General features: G+C 47.0%; 1 protein-coding gene across 1 annotated transcript in view; it reads right to left on the bottom strand.

Annotated features, from left to right (window-relative positions):
• Positions 1–1,478: 1,478 nt before the first annotated feature.
• Positions 1,479–25,350, bottom strand: part of LOC133960753 (ephrin type-B receptor 3-like) — a 63,244-nt gene continuing 39,372 nt past the window's right edge. The window contains exons 4-16 of the mRNA XM_062395586.1: positions 23,724–23,879; positions 22,357–22,692; positions 19,956–20,080; positions 19,171–19,333; positions 18,607–18,715; positions 16,929–16,993; positions 16,431–16,553; positions 14,253–14,500; positions 13,530–13,745; positions 12,238–12,387; positions 11,325–11,524; positions 8,132–8,287; positions 1,479–6,003 (exon numbers count right to left, since the gene is read on the bottom strand). Of these exons, the coding sequence (XP_062251570.1) occupies positions 5,895–6,003; positions 8,132–8,287; positions 11,325–11,524; positions 12,238–12,387; positions 13,530–13,745; positions 14,253–14,500; positions 16,431–16,553; positions 16,929–16,993; positions 18,607–18,715; positions 19,171–19,333; positions 19,956–20,080; positions 22,357–22,692; positions 23,724–23,879 (2,156 nt within the window). The 3' untranslated portion in view covers positions 1,479–5,894. The remainder of the gene's footprint in view (positions 6,004–8,131; positions 8,288–11,324; positions 11,525–12,237; positions 12,388–13,529; positions 13,746–14,252; positions 14,501–16,430; positions 16,554–16,928; positions 16,994–18,606; positions 18,716–19,170; positions 19,334–19,955; positions 20,081–22,356; positions 22,693–23,723; positions 23,880–25,350) is intronic.

Here is a 25,350-nt window from a genome sequence, read left to right on the forward strand (position 1 = left end):
ATTGAGTCACAATCACCCGTGCTTCCTAAACGGACAGATTGACGTCCCTGAAGTTTCACCGACTTGGTGTCATAGTGTGATGATGACGTGTTCCCTTCGTTTTGAGCAGTGTTTATATTTAGTGTCCATGAAATGCTGCTGGGCCTGTAATACGTGTCGTGTGAGTCCGTCTTCCAATGACAACAGGAGGCTGTGAAAGTCTCAGAGATCCAAGAGGAAATTTATTCTGCCTGCTGCAAAACAAAAAGAACCCACATAGTCCTCTGTGGAAACTTCACCGAGCCCATCTAGAGGGGCGGGGGGGAGACGCTTGGAAAATATCCGCTCTATCCAGACACCGAGACCGGTGCGATCCTCGGCTCTGAATTTAATTGGACAGGGAGAGGGAGAAGAGAGGGGAGCCAGGGGACAAGGTGCAGGGCAGATGAGGTAGAATCTATGATCTGAGCATCTTCTCCCTCTTTGCCTGAGAAGAACCAGACTGTTGGCTCGGTGCCTGCGGAGATGAGTGGAGCTCATATCAATTAGTGGGCCTGAAAGACAATGCGGGGAGCTTCGGAATTGCACGTTATTGATTCAACTACTGTGGCCTCGCAAACTTTTGGATTTGATTGTGACAACATGCCTGCGAGGAGAGCGGCCCTGCTGCGACGGCAACTTTTTCGAAAAATGTCTGATTTAGAACGACATTGCATTTGTGGTATTCCTCCAGACGGATGTGTGATTTGATGTCGAGCCTGTCACAGCTAAATTTGGCAAACTGCTTTTAGAACAGTCGCCTTTATCTCACAGCAACCACTTCAAGGGAGCATTAGAAATAAATGAACTCTGGGTAACATCTCCTAAGGATCAATATCCACTCATCAGGTGCCTGTAGCTATAAAGATGAAAGACGGAAATGTAGAATTTTTTTTAATATTTTTTACAGACAGTGTTAAACTAAATGTCCTCAGGCTGTTCCAAGGCAGGGGGAACAATGCAGCCTCAACCTGTCTGAGACAAAACAACATCAAGTGGCAGATTTGGATGAGAAATGAACAATTCCTGCTCGCAGGTACACTGAGCACAGTGATAGAGATGTGCAGCGCTGCACCCGGGAGTGCGCTGTGTTTATCTCCAGCAGATTATCTGAGCTGAGGGAGAGGTGCCACTTCACACGGCAGAAATGCTGCCGCCGGAAAAAAAAACAAACCCCACACTATGTTCGGTTAATGATTAGAGGAAAAAAAAGAGAGAGACGGCCATAAATGATAAGCGGGAGAAAAGGAAACCTGTTTGTCTTCGGAAATGAATCGACTGCATGAACATGTGTGGACCGATTGTGAGTTGGCGTACGAACCTCGTGCACGACTGGGTTCGCTCCGATTCCACACCGATGAATGATCAATTCAAAACACAATGCAAAAAAAAAAACACACAGACACAGCAGGAGGAGACCAGGTCACATTTCTTAAATAATTTAATTGCAAAAAGGGTCTTTTTAAAAATATTTCTACAAGAATGCATCATCATTTTTAGTAATTAGTTTGTGTATGTCTGCACCATTAAATACATCTCAATGCTTTTTCAAAGAGGAACTAACAATTGCATTTGTTGGCGCTGTATTCCGCCCCCGCCCCCCCCCCAATCCCCCACTTCACTACACATGTACAGTACTCTCTGAAACATCTGGCCTTCCACGTATGAAGAGGGACTTTTCAAAAGTGACCAAGACCGCAGCGAGTTTGTTATAAGACAAAAAAGAAAGGACAGAAGTGTGTGTATATTTATTTAAAACAGACAACTGAAGAAAGAAAAGCTGCTAATGAACCTTTTTTTTTTTTTCCGGGGAGGATGTTGGGGGGGGGGGGTTATTGGATGATCTGCGGATGATGTAAAATAGGGAAAGGAAAAGATGGAAGGAATGTTGGGATACGCTGAATCCTATTGGCACACAAAGAGATAAACCACATCTGACAAGGCCGAGACTCTGCTGATCAAAATGTTCCTGTATAAAAAAACAATCCTTTTATTCCACACAGCACACACACACAAACACACACACACACACACAAACCTTGCAGTCCATCTTAATTTCACCAGTCTGGAAGATGAACAAAAAAAAAAGAAAAAGGAAAAAAGAAAAACACAAGAGAGCGAGTTCTTCTCCTCGGTGAGAATGTTAAATATTAAACCCTCCCTCCAAAGTGTGAATCCACTTATTGATTAATTGTTTGCAGTTGACGTGGGCGGCATTTTTTATCGTTTTATCAGATGTGCCCCAGTGCCAGTTGAGCTCGTCACTCACGGCTGGTTGACTTGGGTGAACAGGACTCCAGATCCCAGCGCACCACGTGCACCTCATCAATAGTTCACGTGGAATCCAGGGCGCTGCCATTTTTTCATGAGTGGGCACGTCTACCATCTGATTGTGTTTAGCTCTGATATGCCGCAACACACACACACACACAAACACACACACACACACCTTTACTTTATGGTCAGCGGCTGTGTCCTGTGTGTTGCCACAGTGGGACTAAACTGATTCAATGATTGAGCTGAGAGGAGGAAGAGGGGATCCATATTGTTTGTTCCTGAGAGTTAATTTGAGCCTCTGATTGCAGTAATTCTTTGTCCCCTGTGTGTGTGTGTGTGTGGGTGTGGGTGTGTGTGTGTGTGTACTATCGCTCTTTGCAATCTAAATCCTGCTGCAAAAAAACAAAATTCTTCCGAAATGATGATAAGAAAAACACGTGTGCCCGTCTAACAGGCACTGTCAACACATTCTCATCATGTTGATAACGTGCACGTCCAATTCCGGGCATCAGAAAGAAAAACAAAAATGACACTTGGAGGAAAACAATAAGAAACTAATCTGAGACTTATTTCCCCGCATAGTGTGTCTGTTAAAATGACTTGATTTAGGTTTTTACAACTGTTGCGGGTTAGAGAGGCTTTTTAAAAGAGTGGTGAACACATCAGCACGTGGGGTGAGAGGAAACAATCGAAACATGGGGACACAAACACATTTGCTGCTTTGCATAATATTCTCAATGGCTTTTTGAAGGGTCTAAGAAGTGGCTGACTGAAGCAACACGGCGAGACGCGCTGCACGGCCACACTCACATCGCGCTATCATTACACACCTAACTAATAAGAGTCACACATTGCATTGATCAGCTCCAAACCCACACAACGTGGAGCCTGGAAGATCGCAGCGGTGACGCAGCCCCATTCGCTTAATCCGTTACCATCAACCCGCTCCTCTGTCGGCGGCGCACGCAGTACCCCCCGATGCAGCTGCTATCATTTAGGATGAGGGCCTGCAGATTTTTTCGGGGGTTGTCTGCATGCCAGGGCTGTTGATCCTGCACTGTACTAATCATGCAGCAGCTTGAGACAGGATGATTGCAGGCCAGACAGGAAATGAAGAGAGATAATGATAGGTCAGCCCCGCCGTATGTTGGTGCGCTCCCTCCCGGGCTGCTCTCGCAGTGCCAGACTGGCTGCCGCGTTAATCGACCTGACAGACAAAGACCAAGAGGTCTCTCTCCTGACAGCTCCCGGGTCCTCCGACGAGGATTGTGTTGCAGCGAGGCGAAACCTGCGGGGGGTCCTGTGACGGAGCTCCGTGTCTGGGACCATTGAAATGATTGACAGGTAAGCTGCAACATCTCCTAGCATCCCCACCGCCCCCCCCCCCCACCCGAACGACGCTTTAATAACAGTCCTACATACGCTGGGTAGTGAGGATCCCTCTGAGGTTATGGTAAATAAGTCAAATTAAAGCACAGGTGAACCACGTCTGAGTTGTCTATGGGAGGCTTGAATTTGAATAAGAAAATGTGCCTGGAAGACAAATGCTCTTTATGTGCAGAATGAGAAGGACCAGGGGAAGCTCAGTATCCAGTTGGGGTGGCACACACACAAACACACAAACTCTGCATGTGCACACACACTCACACTGTGAGGGACAGAGAGCAGGACGACATGTTGTTACCATGGGATCGTCGAAGTCCAGACTTTCACCTACTTATCTTCTTTCAGTTGTTTTCCCCCGAACTCCTGAATCATTTCACAACGACGACTTCCATTTTGTCAAAACACCATTTTTTTCTTTTTGTTATTTATCGTATTTTTGTTACAAAACATGTACAGGCTGTTTAGAACAACAACAAAAATACAATATCCAATTTATATGCAATATCTTTTTTTGTTTAATAATCATCTGTTCATCAGGTGAATCCTCTTGGAGTTTCTCTTCCTTCTGATTGTTCAGTCCACAGTCCCAGACGGCCAAGGGACCATCTGATTGGAGGGAGGGTGCTGGGGGGGGGGCGGCGGGGGGGTTGGCGGGCGAGGTACAAATAAATACATAGGGCAGGATGTCAAGAAATGAAAACAAGAAGTTTGATTATCTCTAAATCCAGATAACAGTAAGTAGAAAGTAAGGTGTCTGTCATGGTTCCTCTGGTTCGGCATGATGCATATATATATATCATTTTTTTGTATATATATATATATATGCTTGCGTGTGTGTGTGTATGTCCAAAGTTCATTGTTTTGGATTCAATAAAAAAGAATGTTTAACAGTTGTCCACAGACTATAGCGTAATTGTTTCAGATATATTTGCTCCTTGTCATGGTTCAGTTCATGCTTTGATTCTCCACGGTGGGGAAAAGCGGAAGCCATACTGTACAGTATATTCGTGTGCAACTCGACACATCCGCACATCCATGCACACTTGATCACGCATCCACGCACACATGCACACGCACACGTACAAAAATGCACACGGAAGGCCAAGTGGTCTTTCTATATAGCGCCACAGTCAATGTCCCCCCCCCTTATCACATAGTCCAGTGGTGGGGAGGGGGGGGGGGGGCTTAGGATTGGCCGGCTATTTTAAAACCACAAATCTCCCCCCCCCCCAAAAAAAATTGTCAGAGAGTCAAAGAAAAAAGGGGAGAAGGCGAGAAAAACGGTGAAGTGTGGACAAAGGAAAGTAAAAAACATTGTTAGGTGCACACACACACTCTGGATGAGCGAGTGATCCCGAGCTGCTGCCGAGCGACCCTGAGTCACTTCAGGTCAAACTGAAGAGCCAACACAAGTGTCCCCCGGAAAAAAACGTGGCCGCACCCTCTTGACCTCTGTCGTCCTCTTGAGCCTTGACCTCAGCCCCGTCACGTCTCCTCCTCCGCCACCTCACCCTTCTTCAGCCGGTGCCCTTTGAGATAACACACCTTCAATATGAAGATGGAGAACGACACGCACACGTGCACAGTAAAAACGACTTCTGCCAGGGAAAGAAATGTCCGCTGTCTCCTGTGGGTCCAAAACACGTCCTGTGTTTGTTTTTATCATGTGTGAACGTTTGCCCCCCCCCCCCCCCCTTTTCTATTTCAAAGCAGGGTGCTCATTCTTTAATATATAATACGTCCATCAGAGCTGGGTTGAGGGGGGTCAGAGGGCAGTGGGGGGGGGGGGGCTCTTGCAGGAGGTTTAGAGTGGGAAGTTTCAGTAACGGGGCTAAGGCCAACTTCACTAAATACACACATGCATGCAAACGTCACCCCACACCAGAGCCGGTGAGGCACGCATGGGATATAAGGGGCTTAGCTCCTCCTTCAAAAAACACACAAACTATGATTGGATGGCCAAAAAAAAGGAGCAATGACGAATAACAAAGGAGCAGGAAGAGGGAATGGAAGTGGTGATGAGATTCAGAAAAACGGAAGAAAAAAAAAAGATTCAGAGACACCGCAAGCCAGTTTCATTGTGTCTAATTGGCAGAGGTGGGTCAGGCAGCTAGGGTTTTCCATTGGCTCTCTCTGCCACAGTGTCCTTCCCCCTTTTTTGTCCTGTCTGTCTGGCTGTCCTTCCGACTGCATCGGTCCGTGCGTCCCGTCGCTCACACCTGCACAGGAAGTGTTTGGTTCATCTGTAGTCTCATGTCCTGAATGCTCCCGAGAATCTTCTTTTGATGGCCGGCCAGCGTCACTCCTATCCGCAGCAGGTCCCTGTGGAGTGGAGGGGGGGGGGGAAGGAAAGGACACAGGAGTCAGGCCAGGGGGCTCAGTCAAACGTAGAAGTGGACAAACATCACACGAAGCAAATTTCCCTTTTCAACCCGCGGGTAAACACACACGCTACCGGGCGGGAACAGGCAACCTTATAGGCAACCATATAATGGACATGCTAAGGGTATGTCAACAAAATGGGGACACTCGCGCAGCTACAGCAAATGTCGGCGTTAATGCGACATGCTGCCGTTGCCGGGCAGGTGGGCGAGCGGAGCGGAGGAGCCATATTGTGATAGTTAATGATTAAAGAGCAAACTTTGCTTCTGTGACTAAGTGGCAGGCTGGTGTGAAGTCAGCCAGCTGCCACACACAGGAGCTGGGGAGCAGAGGACTTGTTTTCTGAGATATCAGAGAGATTACTCAGAATCGTGTCATTTAGGCTCAGAAGGGGGGGGGGGGGGGGGGGGGGGTAAAGCAGCTTTACGTTGGCCGCTGTTGCACAACTTGGTTTAAAGTGTCCAAGAAAAACTAGAGTCTGTAGAAACCCGACACAAGCTCCCAGCAGGGCGAGCTTCAGGAGGAAGTAAAAGGTCTAAACCTCAAGAGGAAAAAAATGGAATGATGATTATTAGCCTACTACACTTTAAAGTAAAAATCAAAAGCCCAGGGAGGGAGCACCTGCTCTGGCCGTCATTAACCAAACTACTTAATCTAATCATCAGTCACGTTGGTTTAACGCGGTACAATAATATCACGAGAATCTCTGCTTTCCGCTCGCTTGTTTGATTTCCCGACTCGATAGCTGAGGGGAGAGCGGGCGGCGTCTGCGGCGGCGATTAGCTGAGTGTTGGGGCCGCCTGCGTCCTCTCCATTCAGTCACACACAAACACACACACCTTCACACACACACACACACACACATGCTGGATAATCTAATATTACACGCAGACGCTACACACTCTACTTGTCTCATTGACTTTGCGGCCCTATTTATATCCGTACTAAACCGTGCACCTAAACGAACACACACACACACACACACACACACAAACACACACATCCTCTCCAAAGCCAGATAAGGGTTCATTACTGCAATTTTTGTGCAAATAAAGTGTTTTTTTCTTGTTTTTGTTCCATATTTTGCCATCTCCATCAGCACAGCGACGGTGGATGAAATGATAATAAATGGGCGCCATTAGAGGAATCACTGGCCATTAAGGGCCACAGAGAGCCACAGTACACCACACCTGTCAGCCGGGCCAAATTGAAACAAATTACCTCCACCTCCATTGCCTATTATGCCGCTAATGAGGATGATTTATTTATCATTATAATCTTAATTCATTTATTTGATCATCACTGGCCTCCAATTTCCATTGCTTCCATTACATCATTTCCTGTTTGTAAACACGACAGAAGGTGGGTGAGTCGTCAAGGTCAACTGGAGAACGCGGTGTGTGTGTGTGTGTGTGTGTGTGTGTGTGTGTGTGTGTGGGGGGGGGGGGGGGGTCAGCTTCGAGTGCTCACTGAAAAGTTTGGGATCGGAATCAGAAGTACCCCGGATTGCATATATAAAAATAAATAGTAATAATAAGACAAATAATTAGCGTTATTCTAAACCGGGAACATATCCTGAGTGGTCAATTACATACCTGATCAAAGTATAGGAGATTTGATGGTTTTTCTTTTTCTCTATAAATATATATATAATAGTAATAATAATATAATAACATAAAAGGCCTGATGCTCTTTGTGTTCATGGTAGACCCAAATAATGTTGTACTGAAACGTCTGATACGAGTCAAAACATATACAAATATATTTTTAATGTTTTACGTCTGTTATTCATTTGATGTCTGAGTCTGCTCTGTGCCCACTCCTCCCATCTCCTCGTGTTTAATTTAGCCATGAGATTATTTTTATTCCCTCAAGGTCAAACTGTGTAACACTAATTTGACTCTCAAACTCAGCCCAGTCAATCACTTTAGGCCTGATTAGCTGGAACCACCATCTCTCTCTCTCTCTCTCACTCTCTCACTCTCTCTCTCTCTCTCTCTCTCTCTCTCTCTCTCTCTCTCTCTCTCTGTCTCTCTGTCTCTCTGTCTCTCTCTCTCGCTCCACTCACTCTGCTGTCATCTGGGCCACCAGGTCAAAGGAAGCGAATCCGGCATTGACGAAGTTGTCACGGTAGCGGCTCATCTTGATGGCGTCCAGCCAGTCCCCCACAGTGGTGAAAGTGGTATAGTCTGGGACGCAGCGGTCAAGCAAGGGCTGGGACACCCTATACATGGGGGGAGAGGGGGGAGGAGGAGGGAGAAAGAGAAACAGAGAGAGAGAGAGGGTTAAGGTCGTCACTCTGCTGCCTCTACCGGCCAACCTCACCCCCGAACGCCCCCCTGCTGAGCGCCACCTCTCCATTTCTCCACCTCTCCTCCTCTCTCCCTCCTCCCTCCTCTCCTCCACATGTAGGGAGTTGAGTGGGGAGCGGGGAGCGGGGGCATGGGCACAGGTTTTAAGAGAGACTGGCTGGAGGCTCGGGTGGTGGAAGCTGGCGCTGCAGCTGGCGAGGCGAGATGGGGACCGTGCACAGAGCAGACGTCAAATTTGGGAATGAATGATGGCTCCCACTTTGCCATTTACAAGCAACCCGATCAGATTTACGTAAAGGACCTTTAATCCTTTGCTTTCGCTACAACAACAGGTGTCATAAGCAAGTGTGTGTGTTTTTTTTCGAAGTCAAGAATGCATTTATGTGGCCCGTATCAGTGATGGAGAAGAATGCAGAATATGTCTCATGAAGCCCAAGAGATATCTGGATTGATTGACTCTCTTCCTGCCGGTCGGTTGTGGCTCCTGTCGCTGTGCTGTGCGAGGGACTGACGGGGGGGAAGAAAGACAAAAAGGACTTGAAATCTAATCTGAGCGGTTGTACTGAGCTGCACTTTCAAACTACCTACAAATGTGGTTTGAATCCGATCGGGGACGTCTGGATTCCGTGCGGTTTCGCCTGACAGTCGGAGCCAGATTCCGCGCTGCCAGTAACATTATCTGAACTCTTAGGCTATAGGCCATATGTTTTATAGTGCATAATTACTGCATTTAAAAAACATTCTCAGGGTGTGTGTGTGTGAAACAGACACTGCGGGTTGTTTCTGAACCGGCCCTTTCTCACACTCGGGTTCGGTTGCGTGCAACAAAATCCCACGGAGGTGTAGAAGACACTTTGGGGAAAACGCTTTGTGACGGGGGAAAGAAATATCCGCGGAATGTAAACACAGATGTCGCCCACATGTGTGTGTGGTTGCATACTGGGACTCGCTCAGGAACCTGCAGATGCCAGCGGTGCATGGAAGGAGTGAGTCACAAACCAGTGTGTTGACTGTGCATCTTTGAGCATGTGAAAGAATTTTTGTTGTGTTCTCGTTTATTTTTCGCAGGTTGTAACACACCTGTTGACAGCCTGAAACAAGCCTTTCTGAAGACGAACCCTAACTCGCCGTGCCGATCAATGCCGCTGATAGAGAGGCCACCTTGGGAGTTTTAATAAAACTCTGCTACTCCTCGGAGCGAAGTGGTGCGGATGAACCAGAGGGAGGGGGGTGGCGGTGGTGGTGGTGGTGGAGGAGGTGAAGGAGGAGAAACAGACAAGGGAGCGGAGCGAGGAGAATGAGCCCCACTGTCTCTCCTCCTCTCTGCTCCGTTGATCCCTGTCATCCTTTTTGATGGCATTAGATTCATTAACAATTAAAACAGGAATGGAGAGCGAACGAGGGAGAAAAAAGAGGAAAAGCATGGAGGGGGGGGGGGGAGTTAATAACAGTGATACAGAGGCTCCATTGAGTGGTGCAGATGGAGTGATTTTTAATAAGGCCTGTGCTTGGGAGCCCAAGGCCTCGGGCCGTCGTTAACGCCAGACTCTGGCTCTCCTCTTAATGGAGTACTGTTCGTGGTCCCTCTCTAACGTTGGCTTCAAAGGGGTCGACAAGCCACGAGCAGAAACACAGCAGCAAGGCTCCATCTTACTTTACGCTACCTGGCGAGTCAGATCCAGGCAAAGTCAAAACTGCAATGTTCCTTTGCCGGGACACGGTGTCTCCGAGGGTTTAGGCTGTAATTCAAAAAGTTCGGAGGGTGGATGGTGTTCATTGCTGCAGACGGAACGGCAAACGGATGAACACATTTGGCTACACACCCTGTGGTACATCACGCAGTCATGTCAAGTACACACGCTACGCACACAGCCAGAGAACGTTCGAGTCAGACGGAGCGAGCCAACCTCCAGGCACCCTTCAACGCCGACCAGGACGACGGTATCATCTCTCACTCCTCCCTTGTTAGGTCTGTCGGCAAGAGGCCACCTCTCCGCTGGCCCGTTTAAAATCTCGTTAGTGGCTAATTAAAAGGCGCTCCCATCTCTTTTTTGCATCGCCTTAATCGAGCTAATTAACCGCAAGCTTAATCTTCTAAGAACGTCGCTCCGGTGGCCAACCGAGACCCCGGCTTTCCCCCACGAGCCCAGCCAAGGACTGTCTGTGGCCCTCCCTCAAGACGGAGAGACCCTGATGCAGGGACAGATAGGTAGGTCACCACCACCCTCCCCCCCCCCCCCTTCCTCTGCGCTCTACCACCTTCCCTCCTCCAAATTCTTTCTAAGAAACAGATCGCAGGGAGAAGGCTGGTGCAGGTTAATGTAGATGTGACATCATTGATTGGGCCACCAGTCAGCGGAGGAGTCGTTTGAAGGGTTGTATCGAACCACGGTAGTTTTTATTTGCATAATAGTGGTACAGTAAGAAATCTGCACTTTATTTTGAAGAGATTGTTACAGCTGAGTCACAGTGACTCACGCGGGCTGTATCAACTGGGATAAGGAATATTTGTCCAGTGGAAATCATTATCGCACCCTGATACGCTCTGGCTCAGGTGCAAATGAAACGGCTCGGCCGGTTCTCTCACGGCTGGAAAGACAAGTGACTCATTCTCATTCAATAACGTAATGACCTTTTACTGTAATCCATCACACGAGTCCAGCTGCTCTTCACATCCAAAATATGACTTCAGATAACCAGGGAAGATCTTTAGAAAGTTATCGGCTGTATTATCTATTATGCGATGACCCTAATTAGACAATAAAATCACGAATCCACCAATTAAAACTCAACAAGGACCTCGAGGGAAACTCTGAATCGAGAGTTGGGTCTATTTCTGTGATATCCGGCTCCACTGAACTGAACAGCGTGGCCTTTCCTGCGAGGCTTTCCTGACGTGGATTTCATACAGATTCCTAACATTAATATTGCCGACATACTCTGACTTACCCTGTGGACTGTGTGCTGTTCGTGACCACCTTGAGACTGGCAGCATTGCGGATAAGCTTATCCAGCGTGGCCACAATCTGGGTGAATTTGGGTCGCAGGTTCCTCTCCTTCACCCAGCAGTCCAGCATGAGCTGGTGCAGCGCTGTGGGGCAGTCCATGGGCGGGGGCAGTCGGTAGTCCTGCTCAACGGCATTTATCACCTGGGGAAGGACAAGAGAGAAATCCCAATCACTACGCGTCATCGAGCATCGATGTAGAGGGAGGGCCGACAGCGCGGGGAGAGAGCCGGGTCGATCGGAGAGAACAAGTGAAGGAGGACAGGAGAGGATGAATGAGGGAAATTATAGAACAGTCAGAGATAGAGAGAGAAAAAAAAGACAACACTAAAGGTAATACAAAGAAATAAGGGCCAGAGAAGAAAATTAGCTTTGAGAGGTAGTTGTGGGCAGATATGTAGAGAGCGAATGTGTTTAGTGCCGTGATAGTAGAAGAAGACTGTCCCATATCCACCCATTATCTATACCCAGTAAGCTCTTTGTAGGGGGGGGGGGGGGGGGGGGTTGGAAAACATTCTCTTTAAACCCAAATTACCCAAAACCGATCCCCCTTTATAACCTCCCAGTTCTGCCATCCCCTATCAGTCACCCCCCCACTAATCTGATGGTGCAGGTGAACGTCTTGTAGTGGGTGCTGCAACCTAAATCCCGGAGTCCGCAGTTTAGTTTTGAAAGATGAAACCAAATGGCTTCAAAGAGAACATTAGGACAGGGTGTGAGTCTCCACTTAACATGCATGACTTGAGACTGTGGGAGGAAGAGAACACACACAGAGAGGCACCTGCGAAACAAGGGTTCAATCCAAGAAACCTATACATGTCACATTAAGAAAAAATAAAATCCTTTCATCGGCTTACATCTTGATTGCTCATGTCCCAGTACGGCCGCTCGCCGTACGACATCACCTCCCACATGACGATGCCGTAGCTCCAGACGTCACTGGCCGAGGTGAACTTCCTGTACGCGATGGCCTCGGGAGCCGTCCAGCGAATGGGGATCTTGCCGCCCTGTGGATATGCGAATGAGTAGGTGAGCATGAAATACTGGAGGGATGGAGCACAAACACAGAGTCGCACACATACAAGAGGGAAAGAGAGGATGAGAAAAAAACACGGTCTGAGGGAAACATTGATACACAACAACACGTGGGCGCATGCTGCAGAACCCAGACGCCAGACACACGGAGGGTTAGTAACACAGTTAGAGGAAATGTGTACAGACATATGATGCTACGAGAATATTTAAGGTGCTACAAACTGTAGTTATTTCAACATCAATGGACCACCATCATTTTACAGATACCTCTTGGACAAAGTGAATTGCAGGTGCAGCAGTGTGTGATCACATAATCTGTACGAATGAAGAGACTTTGCAATCCAAAATAAATCACTTGTTTGGACGTCTGCCTCTGCAATATTGTAAGAGAAGGTTTTACCTGAGATAACCAGGAACAACCTATTGTGTGTTACTGTTTGAAGATGACGACAAATCCAGAAGTAGACAAGTTAAATTTGGGAAACTTCTGTATGTGGGCTGGAGCGGGCGGCTCGTCTTTGAACCAGAACTCGTGTTCATTTATAACATGAAGACTGAATCTCTAAAGACCCTTTCCTATGTGCCTTGACACGCTTTGCCAGTTTTACATGTTGTATGATGAGAGAATAAAACTGCATTCAATATTGTTCATCAGACATTCCAGTAATTTTACATAAATTTTTCAGTGGCAAAAAACCACATGGTCATTAAAGTGTCAATAATTGTGTCCTTTGTGAATACTTTTGTGGCCCTAACATGCCACGAGTCATTATTCTGTAATAGAATCCGTATGTTATTTATATTTTCTTTGATCCATCATTTAAACTGTTCAGATTCCTCTCTCATGCCATGCACTGCGAGAGATACTCTCTTACTGGTCATGTCATGTGGGAGCAAACTGACACAGATCTACTTTTTGAATGCCCTAATACTTGCCAATGACTCATTTGCGAATCGGGCCAAAATCAAGCAATGGTGATGTATTGATGTTAAAACCATACATGCAGCACCTATAAACATTGTTTTGTAAAATGAGAGTCTCACACACACACAAACACACACACACACACACACACACACACACACACAGACACATACAGATATAGACACTCACCAGTGAGCTGGTGTAGGTGGGGTCTGCGGGGTCGTCCTCCAGGAAACGGGACAGGCCGAAGTCGGACACCTTACACACCAGATTACTGTTGACCAAGATGTTGCGGGCGGCCAAGTCTCTGTGCACGTAGTTCATGTCCGACAGGTACTTCATGCCCGCTGCGATGCCGCGCAGCATCCCCACCAGCTGGATCACCGTAAACTGCCCGTCATTGAGCTGGCAAAGGAAGAGAGAACGACAGAGATGAAGCGAGTTGTATATCAAGGCTGCGTGTTCAGATGAATATACTGCATTTCTGTTTTTATTTGTCCCTTTGTCTCTTTGTGTTTCTTACACAGATCTTTCACTGTGATATCTTTCTATTATACCTCCCCGTCCTCCATACCTCTCCTCTCTCTTTCCCTTGTACTATTTCCCTTTTCTCTGGCAGAGAATGTGGGATGTGACTGTGAGGCAGAGATTCATTGGAGACTAAGCTCTTTGTAAATGTCACCAATTGCCTGAATGCAGCATTTGTGATCTATCCATTGAGGGCACAGAACTAGAGCTTAAGAAAAGATCTTATGGCTTCAAAGAAAGTAGGATAACTAAGAGCAAGATCAGGCAGATTTGGATTTGCTGGACAGTGTTACATTCATGATAAAATCACAGATCCATGTTTTATACGGAGTAGCTCAAGCTCCTCTTGTGTGTGAGGTGTTGGCGTGTGTCTGATTTTCTCACCCTCAGGAATGAGTCCAGTGCCCCGTTCTCCATGAACTCGGTCACGATCATCACCGGCCTGCTCTTGGTGACTACGCCTTCCAAACGGATGATGTTGGGGTGGTCGAACTGGCCCATGATGGAAGCTTCGGACAGGAAGTCTCGCCTCTGGCGGTCGGTGTAGCCCACCTTCAGGGTCTTGATGGCTACGATGATCTCCCGGCGCCCAGGCAGCTTGAGGCGACCACGGCACACTTCCCCAAACTCTCCTGCGATAGCCCGGATGAGACATCCAGAGGAACAGCAAAAGAGAAGAGATGGAAGGAGAGACAGAGAGAAGAGGAACGGGGAGAGAGGCATGACGGAAGAGTGGAGGAGAGTGGGGGAAAGAGGGGAGAGGGGACAGTTAACTGGTTAGAACCAAGGAGCCAGGGACGGGTAGCGGGAGGGGGTGAGACAACAGGGGACTGCAAGAGAAGCCAGGACTCTAGGCCAGCGTCAGGGGATGGTGGTGATGGGGGAGCATACAATGACTTTATGCTGTTAAACTAGAAACTAAACAAACAGCACGGTGAGTGTGAGGCATGATGATGGAGTGTATGAAGATATAGAGTTGAAAAAGAATGCATGATGAAATAAAAAACAAAATGGGTAAAGTTGGGTGAGAGAGTGAAAGGAGCTAAGGAGGACAGGGGAGCGGGGGGGGGGGGGTAAGGGGACGGTGCTAAGCTTGAGAGGTGCTGGAAAACCGGGCGCAGGAGGAAGAAGTCGGTGGAGACAGAAGCTTAGGGGTTCTCTGGGCTGTACGTTTAGAGTCTACACCAAGCGTGTGCAAAGAATGCAAGACGCCATCAGACAATGAGGAGCGCATGTGTCGACATGGGTGCAGAGATAACACAGTGAGGGAAGTCGGGTGATAGAGGGCGGGGCATGGAGGAATGGAGGAATGGATTGTGGAGGGGGGAGAGGAGAAGGACAGGGAAGACAGGGGTTGAGGGTTCGTCACTTAAAAGGCGAATGCTGGGAAGCGACGGGTTTCAAGTAGCCTCAGCAGTAGAAGAGTTGTCGTAGTAGAAGTAGTAGTAGCAGTAGTAAAGGTAGTAGCAGAAGCAGTGGTAGGGGACTCCCATCTCTGCCGTCACAACGTCCTCCATTTTGGCTCAGATAAAATGCTAAGACAACTCAACATCACTTGGCACAGTCCTGCAGCTTTTGAGCAGAGATATCACTATCAAATATATCAAATGCATAAAATGTTTAACTATCTACGACATCAAATGTACGGGAGGGACCCTAAAGGAGGGGGCACAACCACATGTTGGAAGAGGTGTAGGTGCCGGGGAAAGGGGTCAAATAGTGGTCCAGCAGAAGCCCTCTTTAATAAAGAGGTTCTCAGGACAGTCAAAACATGGAAGTGTCAGAGACGACCAATTCTGGACAAGAAAATGTCTATATTTACCCTCCCATTTGAACAGGAGTGACATTCAGAGGGATATGCGAGATGAATATAACAATATATATATATATATACCCAAGATTCTCCAATTCCTCAGGCTGCTACAGATAGAAAGTGTCTTATGTAAGATAGCCATTAACCCACTGGATAATTATGTATAGTCTTATGTATTTATTTTGTTTGTGTAAAATCATTTCATTACACTGCAGAAGTTGAGAAATTGAAAACAGGAAACTTGTTGGACAACTTATACTTACATCTTCTGTTTACTTTCGAGATAGAAGACGTATCTGCTTCCAGATTTAATCAAATTTGTTTTTTTTTGTTTGATTAAAAAATCTATTTTCTTTCTCTTAGTCCAGGATTGGGCTCCACTTTTATGGCACAGGGGAAATTATAATTCACAAAATAAAATGGCACTACATTTACTCTAAATGTACATAACATTTAACAAACAAGGGAGTGCTAGGACTGTGAGTCTCTCTAACTAAACAACAATATACTGAAGCTAGTTTAGCTAGTTTCAGTATATCTCCAGCTGACAGGAGAGTGCTGGGCCCATCTGTAAGACTGGGAAGGGGGGGTTTCCAAAGAGGTGACGAGTGTGGTAGGGATAGGGGGGCAAAGAAGAGGGCTAGCGATGAATTGAGTGAAAGTACCGCTTGGTGTGAAGTCCTCTAACGGTATGGCCTGGAGGTGACTAGCAGTCTTCCCCCTGTAGCTCAGGAGCTTTGGTGGGTTACCTGCGCCGATGACCTCCTCGATCTTCACGCAGGACACGTCGATCTCCTTGGCAAACTCGCGCACTGCTTCATTGGGGTCCTCGTAGGTGAAGGGATCAATGTAGACCTTCATTCCCGGCGTTACTATAGGGGATTCAGTGGCAAGAACAGGAAAGTGAATCTATGCAGCCAAAGGAAGTATTTCAACAATCATTACAACTGTGTAATGTTATGAAAATGTTTTATTTAACTGTTGATCAATACAATATCCTTTTTGGGGGCTTCCAAGTGTAGACAGTGGATAACCGGGCAAAGACTCACACCCTTAACGATCCAACTAGTTTCTTATATCACAACAAGTTGAGCATTTCTCCACACAAAACACAGTTTTGTAGGTGTTTTAGGTCGACAGATGCAGAATCTGTTTATAGAGATGGAGTTATATGAGCTACTCCTTGGTGGGTGGGGATGCTCAGAAAATTTTGAAGTAAAGGAGGTGGTAAGGAGGGGCATCTCAGCGAAGAGACTTACTGTATTGCTGCAGTTTCTCTGTGTACTCCGACTCTGAGCCGTTCCTCTGCTTTCTGTGGAGAAAGATGAAAACAAACTGAGTCACATGGACTCACAGCAGGGTGCAAATACTGGAAAGGAACAAAGGCACGAGGAGAGAACACAGATCCCTAATAATGTCTGTAGAGATGTAGCCACAGCTACAGTGGTGCCCTTTCTACAATGTTTAGTCTTCCTGCATTGGAAGCCAGGGATCCGCTGTAGATAAAGATTGTATCAATGCCCGGTGGTGAAATGATTCATTCTTGGAACTGTAACTGGAGTCTAGACAAAAGACATCGCACCATTGTCTTGAGCAGCGAGTTGAAGCCATTCTTTCTCGTACCCCCAGAAGCAGAGTTAAACAGCAAGCTCAGCTGTCTTGCATTTCCAGCCCTACAGACATCACAGTGTTCGCTTCGATTCAGTCTGCCTCTTGTTTTCTCCTCATGGACTCTTGCTCTCTTGCTGTCATTCTCTCTTTTCCTTCTTTTAGCATTTGTCTTCTCTCTTTTTCTCTTTTACTCGTGTCTCTATTGTGTCTTCCTGTTTCCGTATCTCCTCACATGTGTCCCTTCTGAACTGGTGGGGGGGGGGGGGGGGTTGCACAGAGATGATGACAGAGTGAGGGGGCTGGGTTGTAGAAATTACATGTTAATGTGCCTCCTTTGTTGTCAAACCAGTAACCACGGCAATAATACCCAATGGTGATTTGCATCTTATTTCAAATTCTAATTTGGTTCCGGAATATGCCGAAGCTCCCGTGTTTTGTATTATTACTATTTTCTTCTTCTTCTGTGGCGGTCGGTGCCGGAGCTAAGCCAAGACCCGGAGAGAGACACAATGTAGCGGTGTTAAAATAGACGAGTGAAGAGGCAGGAGGGAGAAGGAGAGGAGGGGGAGCCAGGGAGATTATTATTCAGTCTAGCGTGACCGATGCCCACGCTTGTCAGACGCTGCCTGAACTGGCTTTCGGAGGGAACCCAGTGAGCACCAGTGCCAACCTTTCACACACACACACACACACACACACACACACATACACAAAAAAACGCACTCTAAATTTTCTGCCTGACAAATGAGTGGTACAAGGATAAACGAGTGTGGTTAAACCAAGCTGATGCCATGTTGGACTTTTTGAAAGGTGTGAGCAGCCACTCGCGTCTTCCCATTCAATTGGGCCCAGCAGACAGGGGCGCATCTGGATTCTTTGTTGACAGTTGACTCAGAGTGTTGGGCCATGAGGGCAAGCCTATCAGGCCCCAACAGCTGCTCCACCATGCTGTGTCCAGTGAGCAAAGTAGCATTTTAACCAAAGCTGTTTACTATTCACACATTCAGTCGGCTAATCTGGCATTCAATGGCCTCACAGGTGGCCCAGAAATATAGCAAGACTGATCTGGGGGTGGTTTGGAGGACATGCAAACAAAGTTGACATTTAAAGTTATCTCGATTTTTCTTTCAACCTGAAAGAGATTTTTCTTTAAGACCTTTTTTTCACCACATTTCTTAGTCTGGATAGAGTAAAGGAGAACGTATTAAAGGGTTCTGCCCACTCTGTTATCTGTCATTACCGGCCCAGATGCTCACACTCATTTTTCACATGTTGTGACTTTTTGAAAAGCTAATGAAGGACTTATATTCTCACCTGAGGCAGACGATTGCGATGACCACAACTGCAATGATGAAGACAAAGGTAGTGGTGGCCGATCCCACGATGAGTGGCACCTGCTCTTGCCATGACTTGGGAGGGTCGGCTTTAGGGGGTGAAAGAAACAAAGTTATTAACTAGGAGAACATGCAAACATACATATTTAAGGCTAACATTTTTAGTTTTTCTTCTCTGCATGCCCAAAGTCTAAATGTATATTATATTTTGACTAAAGATCTGTATGCTTACACAAGTAAAACCATTCCTCTGTTCTTTAGGTTGTAATAAGCAGACTGGAAAGCAACCTGGGACCAACAAATGCATTTAAGTGGATTGCAATAAACCCTCTACTTTTCTACTCATTATGAGTTTGGCATATGAATTGGTAGAAATTAGCTTCACACCAGTTTCTCTAGGATCTCAGTTCCTTTTTTCATTAAAAATAGTAAAGGTGCCTTAACAACTCATATGAGCTTTTGAGCCTCAATTATGATCATAAGCTTATGCACAGCACTTTTATGGATATTCCGATACATCTCTGGGTTATAAAATGGGACGTACTTTGCAAGTTGGTGCTGAAGTCGGCCGGGCTGCTGTAGCGACCGTAACCAGCTACAGTTCGGGCACGGACCTGCACCACATAAGGCGTACCAGCCTTGAGACCTTCGATGCGCGCATTGCTCCGCTGGGCGGTCATAGTATGGGCGATGGCCTCACCCTGATCCTGTAGAGACAAAGACAGTCAGTGATACTAAAACAGCAGCCCCTTGTGCCGTCTCATTCATGTTCATCCCCTCTCGGATGCTATACCCTCCCTGACAAGGCTGACCAATAGAACCATGCAGGATGGAAAAAGAGAAAGAGAAATGGAGATAGACAGATCGTAGCCGGCGTGTTAATCCAACGGGAGAAGGACAAGACAACAAACAGAGCAGAAACACACTGTGTGCCTTTGTTCTCCCCCCAAGGCAAGTCCCGTCATAACTCTCTGGGGCCCTGCAATATGCAGAAACTTTCTGATGCATGGATTGAGGGAAGACAACCGGGGGGGAGGAGGGAGGCAGAGATAGAGAGATGGAATTAGGGGTGCAGAAAAGGGCAGAGCATAATGGAACTATAGGAATGGGTTGGGAGGAGAGAAAAAGATAGAAAGCAAAAAAAGGGGAAGTCTAAGGCGAGGATGATCATGCAAGCTTCGACTGAAAATGGCGAGTCCTCGCCGCAACCATGTGTTTATCAGCAGAGGCATTGTTTCCCACATTAACAGAAACGCAGACAAAACAGAGGCCAATGCGAGTCATTGAAATTGGATTGAATTAGAGGCGTTGACTTACATTGCCGCTTACCTTCTCATGGTACTTAATCTCATAATCCAGAATGATTCCATTGGGCTTGTCTGGAGGCAGCCAGGACAGGCTCATGGTGCTCGCTGTGGCCGCCATCAGGTGGACTGTTGGCACTGCGGACGGAGCTACGAGGGGCAGAGAACAAGGAAGAGGCGAAATTAGTTTCATTTATCGTTTTCCGTGTTATATCCTTTCTACTCTTTTGCCCTTTTGTGTGTTCACATAAGCCCAAACACAAAGCCTTAGGCACTGGGCTTTGTGGAAAGCTTTGGCCAATGGTTAGTATGCGGAACCATTCCCCACTAATGCTGAAATTCTCTCTCGCCGAGTCCTTGGAGAGGGAGAGGGGGACGTCTAATTCTCCTGTGACGTGAGAATCAAACTGCAAAACTGATGGATACGTTTCTGGTACTTGCCATTCTCTGTGCCACACACAGAGTGTCGGCTAGCACACATATTTTACTGACTACTTGCTGAACTATTGTGCAACTTTTACTCCATCATCCAGAGGAAGTGTCTGATTTGAATTTTTTGTGATCGTAGAAATCATGTTAAAAAGCAATGCCTTGCGCATACACCACATAGACTATTATTTATATAAAATGGTTTGTGGACACTAACACACACTGTGAGAAGACCATACTACACAACACTGCACTCCACCCACCTGAGCTCTTTGTTCACATGTGCCTATTAATGGACGAGTGCTGTCTGCCTTCCTGTGTCTCTTTCCTCTTGTCTAAGTTTGGGCTTGTTCTGCAGCTCTGACTCACTCTCCCCTCTCGGTCTGCTCCATCGCTTTTTTGTCTCAAATCTTAAACAGTCTACCTCCAGTGGTACCTTCTCCCTTAAAAATTAAAGTCCCCCACTTTTGTCTCACACTCACAATTACCACCTTAAATTCCTGTCCGTTTTCACTGCCGTCTCAACTTTTTCATTTTCTTTTCACACTCTCGCTCCCTATTTTTGTTAAAAGCTTTTTAATCCCAAGGTTTTGCTCCTTTGATCCTCCCCCCTTGCATTTCTTTCCCGGTCTGCTGCTATGTGTTTTCGTGGCCAGACATCCTTCTGTTTCTCTCCCTCCCTTTGCTGCTAAAACCTTCCCTTCAATCCCCCGTTCCCTCCCCTGCCATCCCCAGCCACCCAGACCCTCCACATCTCTCTTTCTCCCCAGATGACAATACTTCCTCGGCAGATCCCCTGGTTACTCTAGCCGAGGGATTAGGGGCCCTCCTGCAGGAGAAGATGTTGCAGTAACCATGGAGGTGGCCCCTGCGGCTTATCACCAGCCTAGTATTTATTTTGGTTCTTAAAAGGTGAATGCACATGCAGGGATGGTCTTGGGACTACACCGGGGGATAATCTGATCCCAGTTGATGCTCTACATGCCTCCCCCCTTTCCCTTCACCTCCGTCTCGCCACTCAACTGACCCCCAGCACCCAAAGACGGACAGCAGTTCTTGTCAGCCCTGTGCGGTCCCCTCATAAAACAATGAGGCCCTCGTGTGCATGTGGGGCCTTTCGGTTCTAAACCCACTGACAGAAGGTATTCGTAAAGCATTTTTCAGGAGTGCAAGGTTAGAGGTGATGAGCACAAGGCCATGGAGGGAAGACAGATGACGGGGGATGGAGCGAGGGATAATCCCCGGTGTTGTCTAAGACTGCAGAAAGAACAAATTTAACATAGCGACTAAACACATCTAAGGCGCTACTTAAGATCCCTGGGAGAACCTCGACAAAGAGACCAACCCGCAGGAACAGAAGTCCAGAGTGAACGCAGCAGCACCGACATTTACTGAGGTTGTTGAATGTTCACCATGGCTACCTAACTATCCACATGTTCCTCCCAATTCACCTATTTACCTTACCTTACCTTAACTTACCTCAAAATCATTCACCCAATTTACGATGAAAATCCCAGCGTTGTAAATTATGCACAAGATTATCGCCACGACCCAAAGTTATTCTGTAACTACATGAGCTGAGGTTCAATCTCGGTTTCATCTCAGCTCTGATTGCTACATTGGCCTAGTTACTGCCGTTGCTGTGGGCTGGAAGCTGTAGGCAGCTCCGACACTGAAGGTTCAACACACTACACGCTGCCTCGCTATTGCTATTTGCAGCCGTGTTAGCACAGAGCACGCTGTGGGTGTGTGAAAAAAAAAGGTCCCTTTCTAAGCTCATTCAGAAGAATGGCTTCCTTCTCAATCCCTGTTCAAAGAGAAAATATGTAACACACTCCTACATGGACACAAGAAATGGATCTCTACCTCTTAAGCGCATAACATATTCTCCGACATTTCTTTTCTATCTCTTTCTAGCCCTTGGAAAGTTGGCATTGTCTACAAAGTCAATATTGATCTTTGACAAGCAGCCACGAGGCCGAGGGGGCTTTACGTACCGGCCTGATTGGTGGTGATATTCACCGTGGAGAAATGAGGCGAGTACGGGCTCTTGTTGGAGACTCCGTTGACCGCCTGGATCTCGAAGCTGTACTGCGTGTGCGCCTGCAGGTTCCGCACGGCCACGCGGCGCTGGGTCAGGCCCAGGTGGCGCGGCGAGATGTCCACGTTGTCGTCGCACCGCGAGCACATCCCCCGCTCGGGCAGGCACTTCTTGCAGATGACGTTGTAGAAGATGTCGTCGCGGTCGCCCATGTCGCGTGGCTCGCTCCACTCCAGCACCAGCGAGGTCTCGTTCACGATGGAGATGACGCTGCGCGGTGCCGAGGGGACAGCTGCAAGCGGAGAGGCAAAAAGTGGATGAGATGAGGAAAATGGGTTTGGAATTTGAGCTGAATTCAATGTCCCGGCACAATAGTTGCAGAGAAACACTGACAATGGACAAAGACTCATATTGGAAGACACAGTTTACATATCATTATATTCCTATGCATTAATAATTCCATCACTGCTATGGACACAATTCATGATCCAAAAAAATTGTTCCTCGTGCTGTATTGGTTCATTTTGCATGCATTAAGTAGTAAGTTATGTTTTTCTTCCACATAACAAGAGACTGTTACAGCAGCGTTGCAGGAAAAAAAAAAGGGGACAGGAGTTCAAATTTGAATTCCATGCTCATTCCCACTGTGTGTATGTTAATGTGTGTGTGTGTGCCTTTGTGTGTGTGCATGTGTGTGTGTGTGCGTGTGTGTGTGAAGTGCTGGAAGGGACGAGGGAGACAAACTATTGGCAGAGCCTTGGCAATTCTTGTCCAATTACCAGAGCCTTATCTCTCGCTGCACTGTGAAAGAATCAGCCTCCCACCCCAGCAACAAAAAAAAAAAGGATGGTCTGCTCTCTTCAGCACTGAATGAATTAGTTCCTCCGTGTGCGTAATTGCTCTTAACGAAGGACGCTGCCACCAGAATGATTCTTTACTTTCTGTCTGTTCAGGTGGCGTCAGCAGTGAGAACAGATTGACTTCACAGAAGAAGCAGGCAGGGGAGGGCCTGCATGATAAGCTTTTGGATAACGTTGGGAAAGCAAGCAGACTTGTTGGTCGTCCGTGTGGCGCGGTGGGAACCTGCTCCTGAGAGCGTTTATCAGCCAGTCGAGGGCACAACTCAAAGTGGAAAGTCTGGGAGGGCATTTCCCACACAGTCCATAACATTTTTTATGGCCACCAACACGTCTTGTTACGATCTGAATTTGTGGACCTGCTGCTATTTTTAGAAAGGGAACAAGAAGATTGTACAGTTAACATTAATTATGACTTTCAAACATGCCCGTGCTATACGGTCAACAGAAAGCAGTTTTCACTTACTGGTGCAGGGGGAGTCCGGAGAGTCGGTGTCCGATCGGTAGTAACCGTTTCGACAGGAGCAGATGCTGGCCGCTCCCGAGCCGGCGACGCTGTGGTCGGGACACGGCAAGCAGAAGCCGTCTCCCTGTTTGGACTTGAAGGTGCCAGGGTTGCAAGCTGGGGGGTGAAACAGAGAAAGAAACGTATATGAATAACAACTCAAGGCATTTACATTATCAACAGTCATTAAGCAACTACATTTTTGTCACTCTGTATTTGTGTGAGTAATAATTATACTCAAATAGTCAGTACAGGCAAATGAAAACTGTCCCAAAACCACCATGTCGCCTTTTTGCTTAATTACGGAGACTCCATGTTTCGCCAACTTCGGTGGAAAAGGAGAAAGTTCGATTTTGAGCAGCATGTGTCTGTTTGCTGCTCAAATGAGGAGAGTGTCAACATAAATTACACACACAGCCTTCAGAGCCCAAACACCCTTTTTAATTCCGTCTGCTATGAAATGAATGCAAACATACATGTGGGATGAAAGAGGCCCACACACCATATGCTGATATTTACACAAACATGGCTCTGTTCACTGCTGGACTAAGTAACATGTCTGCACGCACACACACACATCCCAAGTCACTCAGTGCACTCCATTTAAAGAGGCTTCTCTCAAAAAGTACGACACTTTAGCCGAATTCAGACGTGACATACTACTTTTATATAGATATTTATTTTCAAAGCTTATTTTCTTAACTCTGGCATATTTTCATAAATGTGTTTAATATGCAAGGAGTGTTAAGCTATTGATCGGCCGATGAAGACGTGAGGACAATAACATTTACATTCCAGATATCATGTATTTTTGTTTACAGCACATCGACCCTGGCGTCAGCCCTTATCACCAAAAGCTCTCGACTCTCATCTGTACAGCTGGACATCTTTGTCTGGCGCAGCTGTCTCTTTCTCGGGAGGCCGGCAGAAAGAACTCCAGAAATCGTCCAGAGCAACTGACTCTGACACTCGCAGCATGTGCTTCCTTCTGCCTTTGAAATCACTTCCTTCACAGACCCACGCCTCGGACATAGTTTAGGGTTGTACCATAAACCCAAAACCTGGTTCTTGATTAGGGTAAAGCCTTGTTAATCAGAGGGAAACACTGCCGGTCTTTGTAAATGCCCCAGCTCCGTTTATAGCAGCTGTTTGGAAGTTTATAACTCAGGTGATAAGTTGCAGACGCCACCGCGACACACTGACAGCGGCACTGTGATCCAGAACACTTTGGCAGGCTCCATATCTATGATAAACTATCTCGTTAAAAGATGAATGAGTTTGCCGCGGTGCTTAATAAAAAAAAAAAAAAAAAAAAAGGCGGGAGCAGGTAAGACAGGCAGAGTTTACGGGGGCCAGTTGATTAGCTGACCTACTATGTGTTAGCTTTTCAATGTCAAGGGCACAGCGCTATGTTTGTCCCGCTGAATGATAATCACGAAACACAGCGGCTGAGTTTGTTCCCCCCCCCCCCCCTTTCTGAACACCACAGAGGGCCAGAGGACCACCGCCCGCTCCCGCTGCTCTCGCATTTTTTTTTTCAAAGTTAAATATTAGCACAAGCCCAGCAGTTGACTGCGCGGTGTACATT

This window comes from Platichthys flesus, chromosome 9 (genome assembly GCF_949316205.1).
Source record: "Platichthys flesus chromosome 9, fPlaFle2.1, whole genome shotgun sequence".
NCBI classification, from domain to species: domain Eukaryota; kingdom Metazoa; phylum Chordata; class Actinopteri; order Pleuronectiformes; family Pleuronectidae; genus Platichthys; species Platichthys flesus.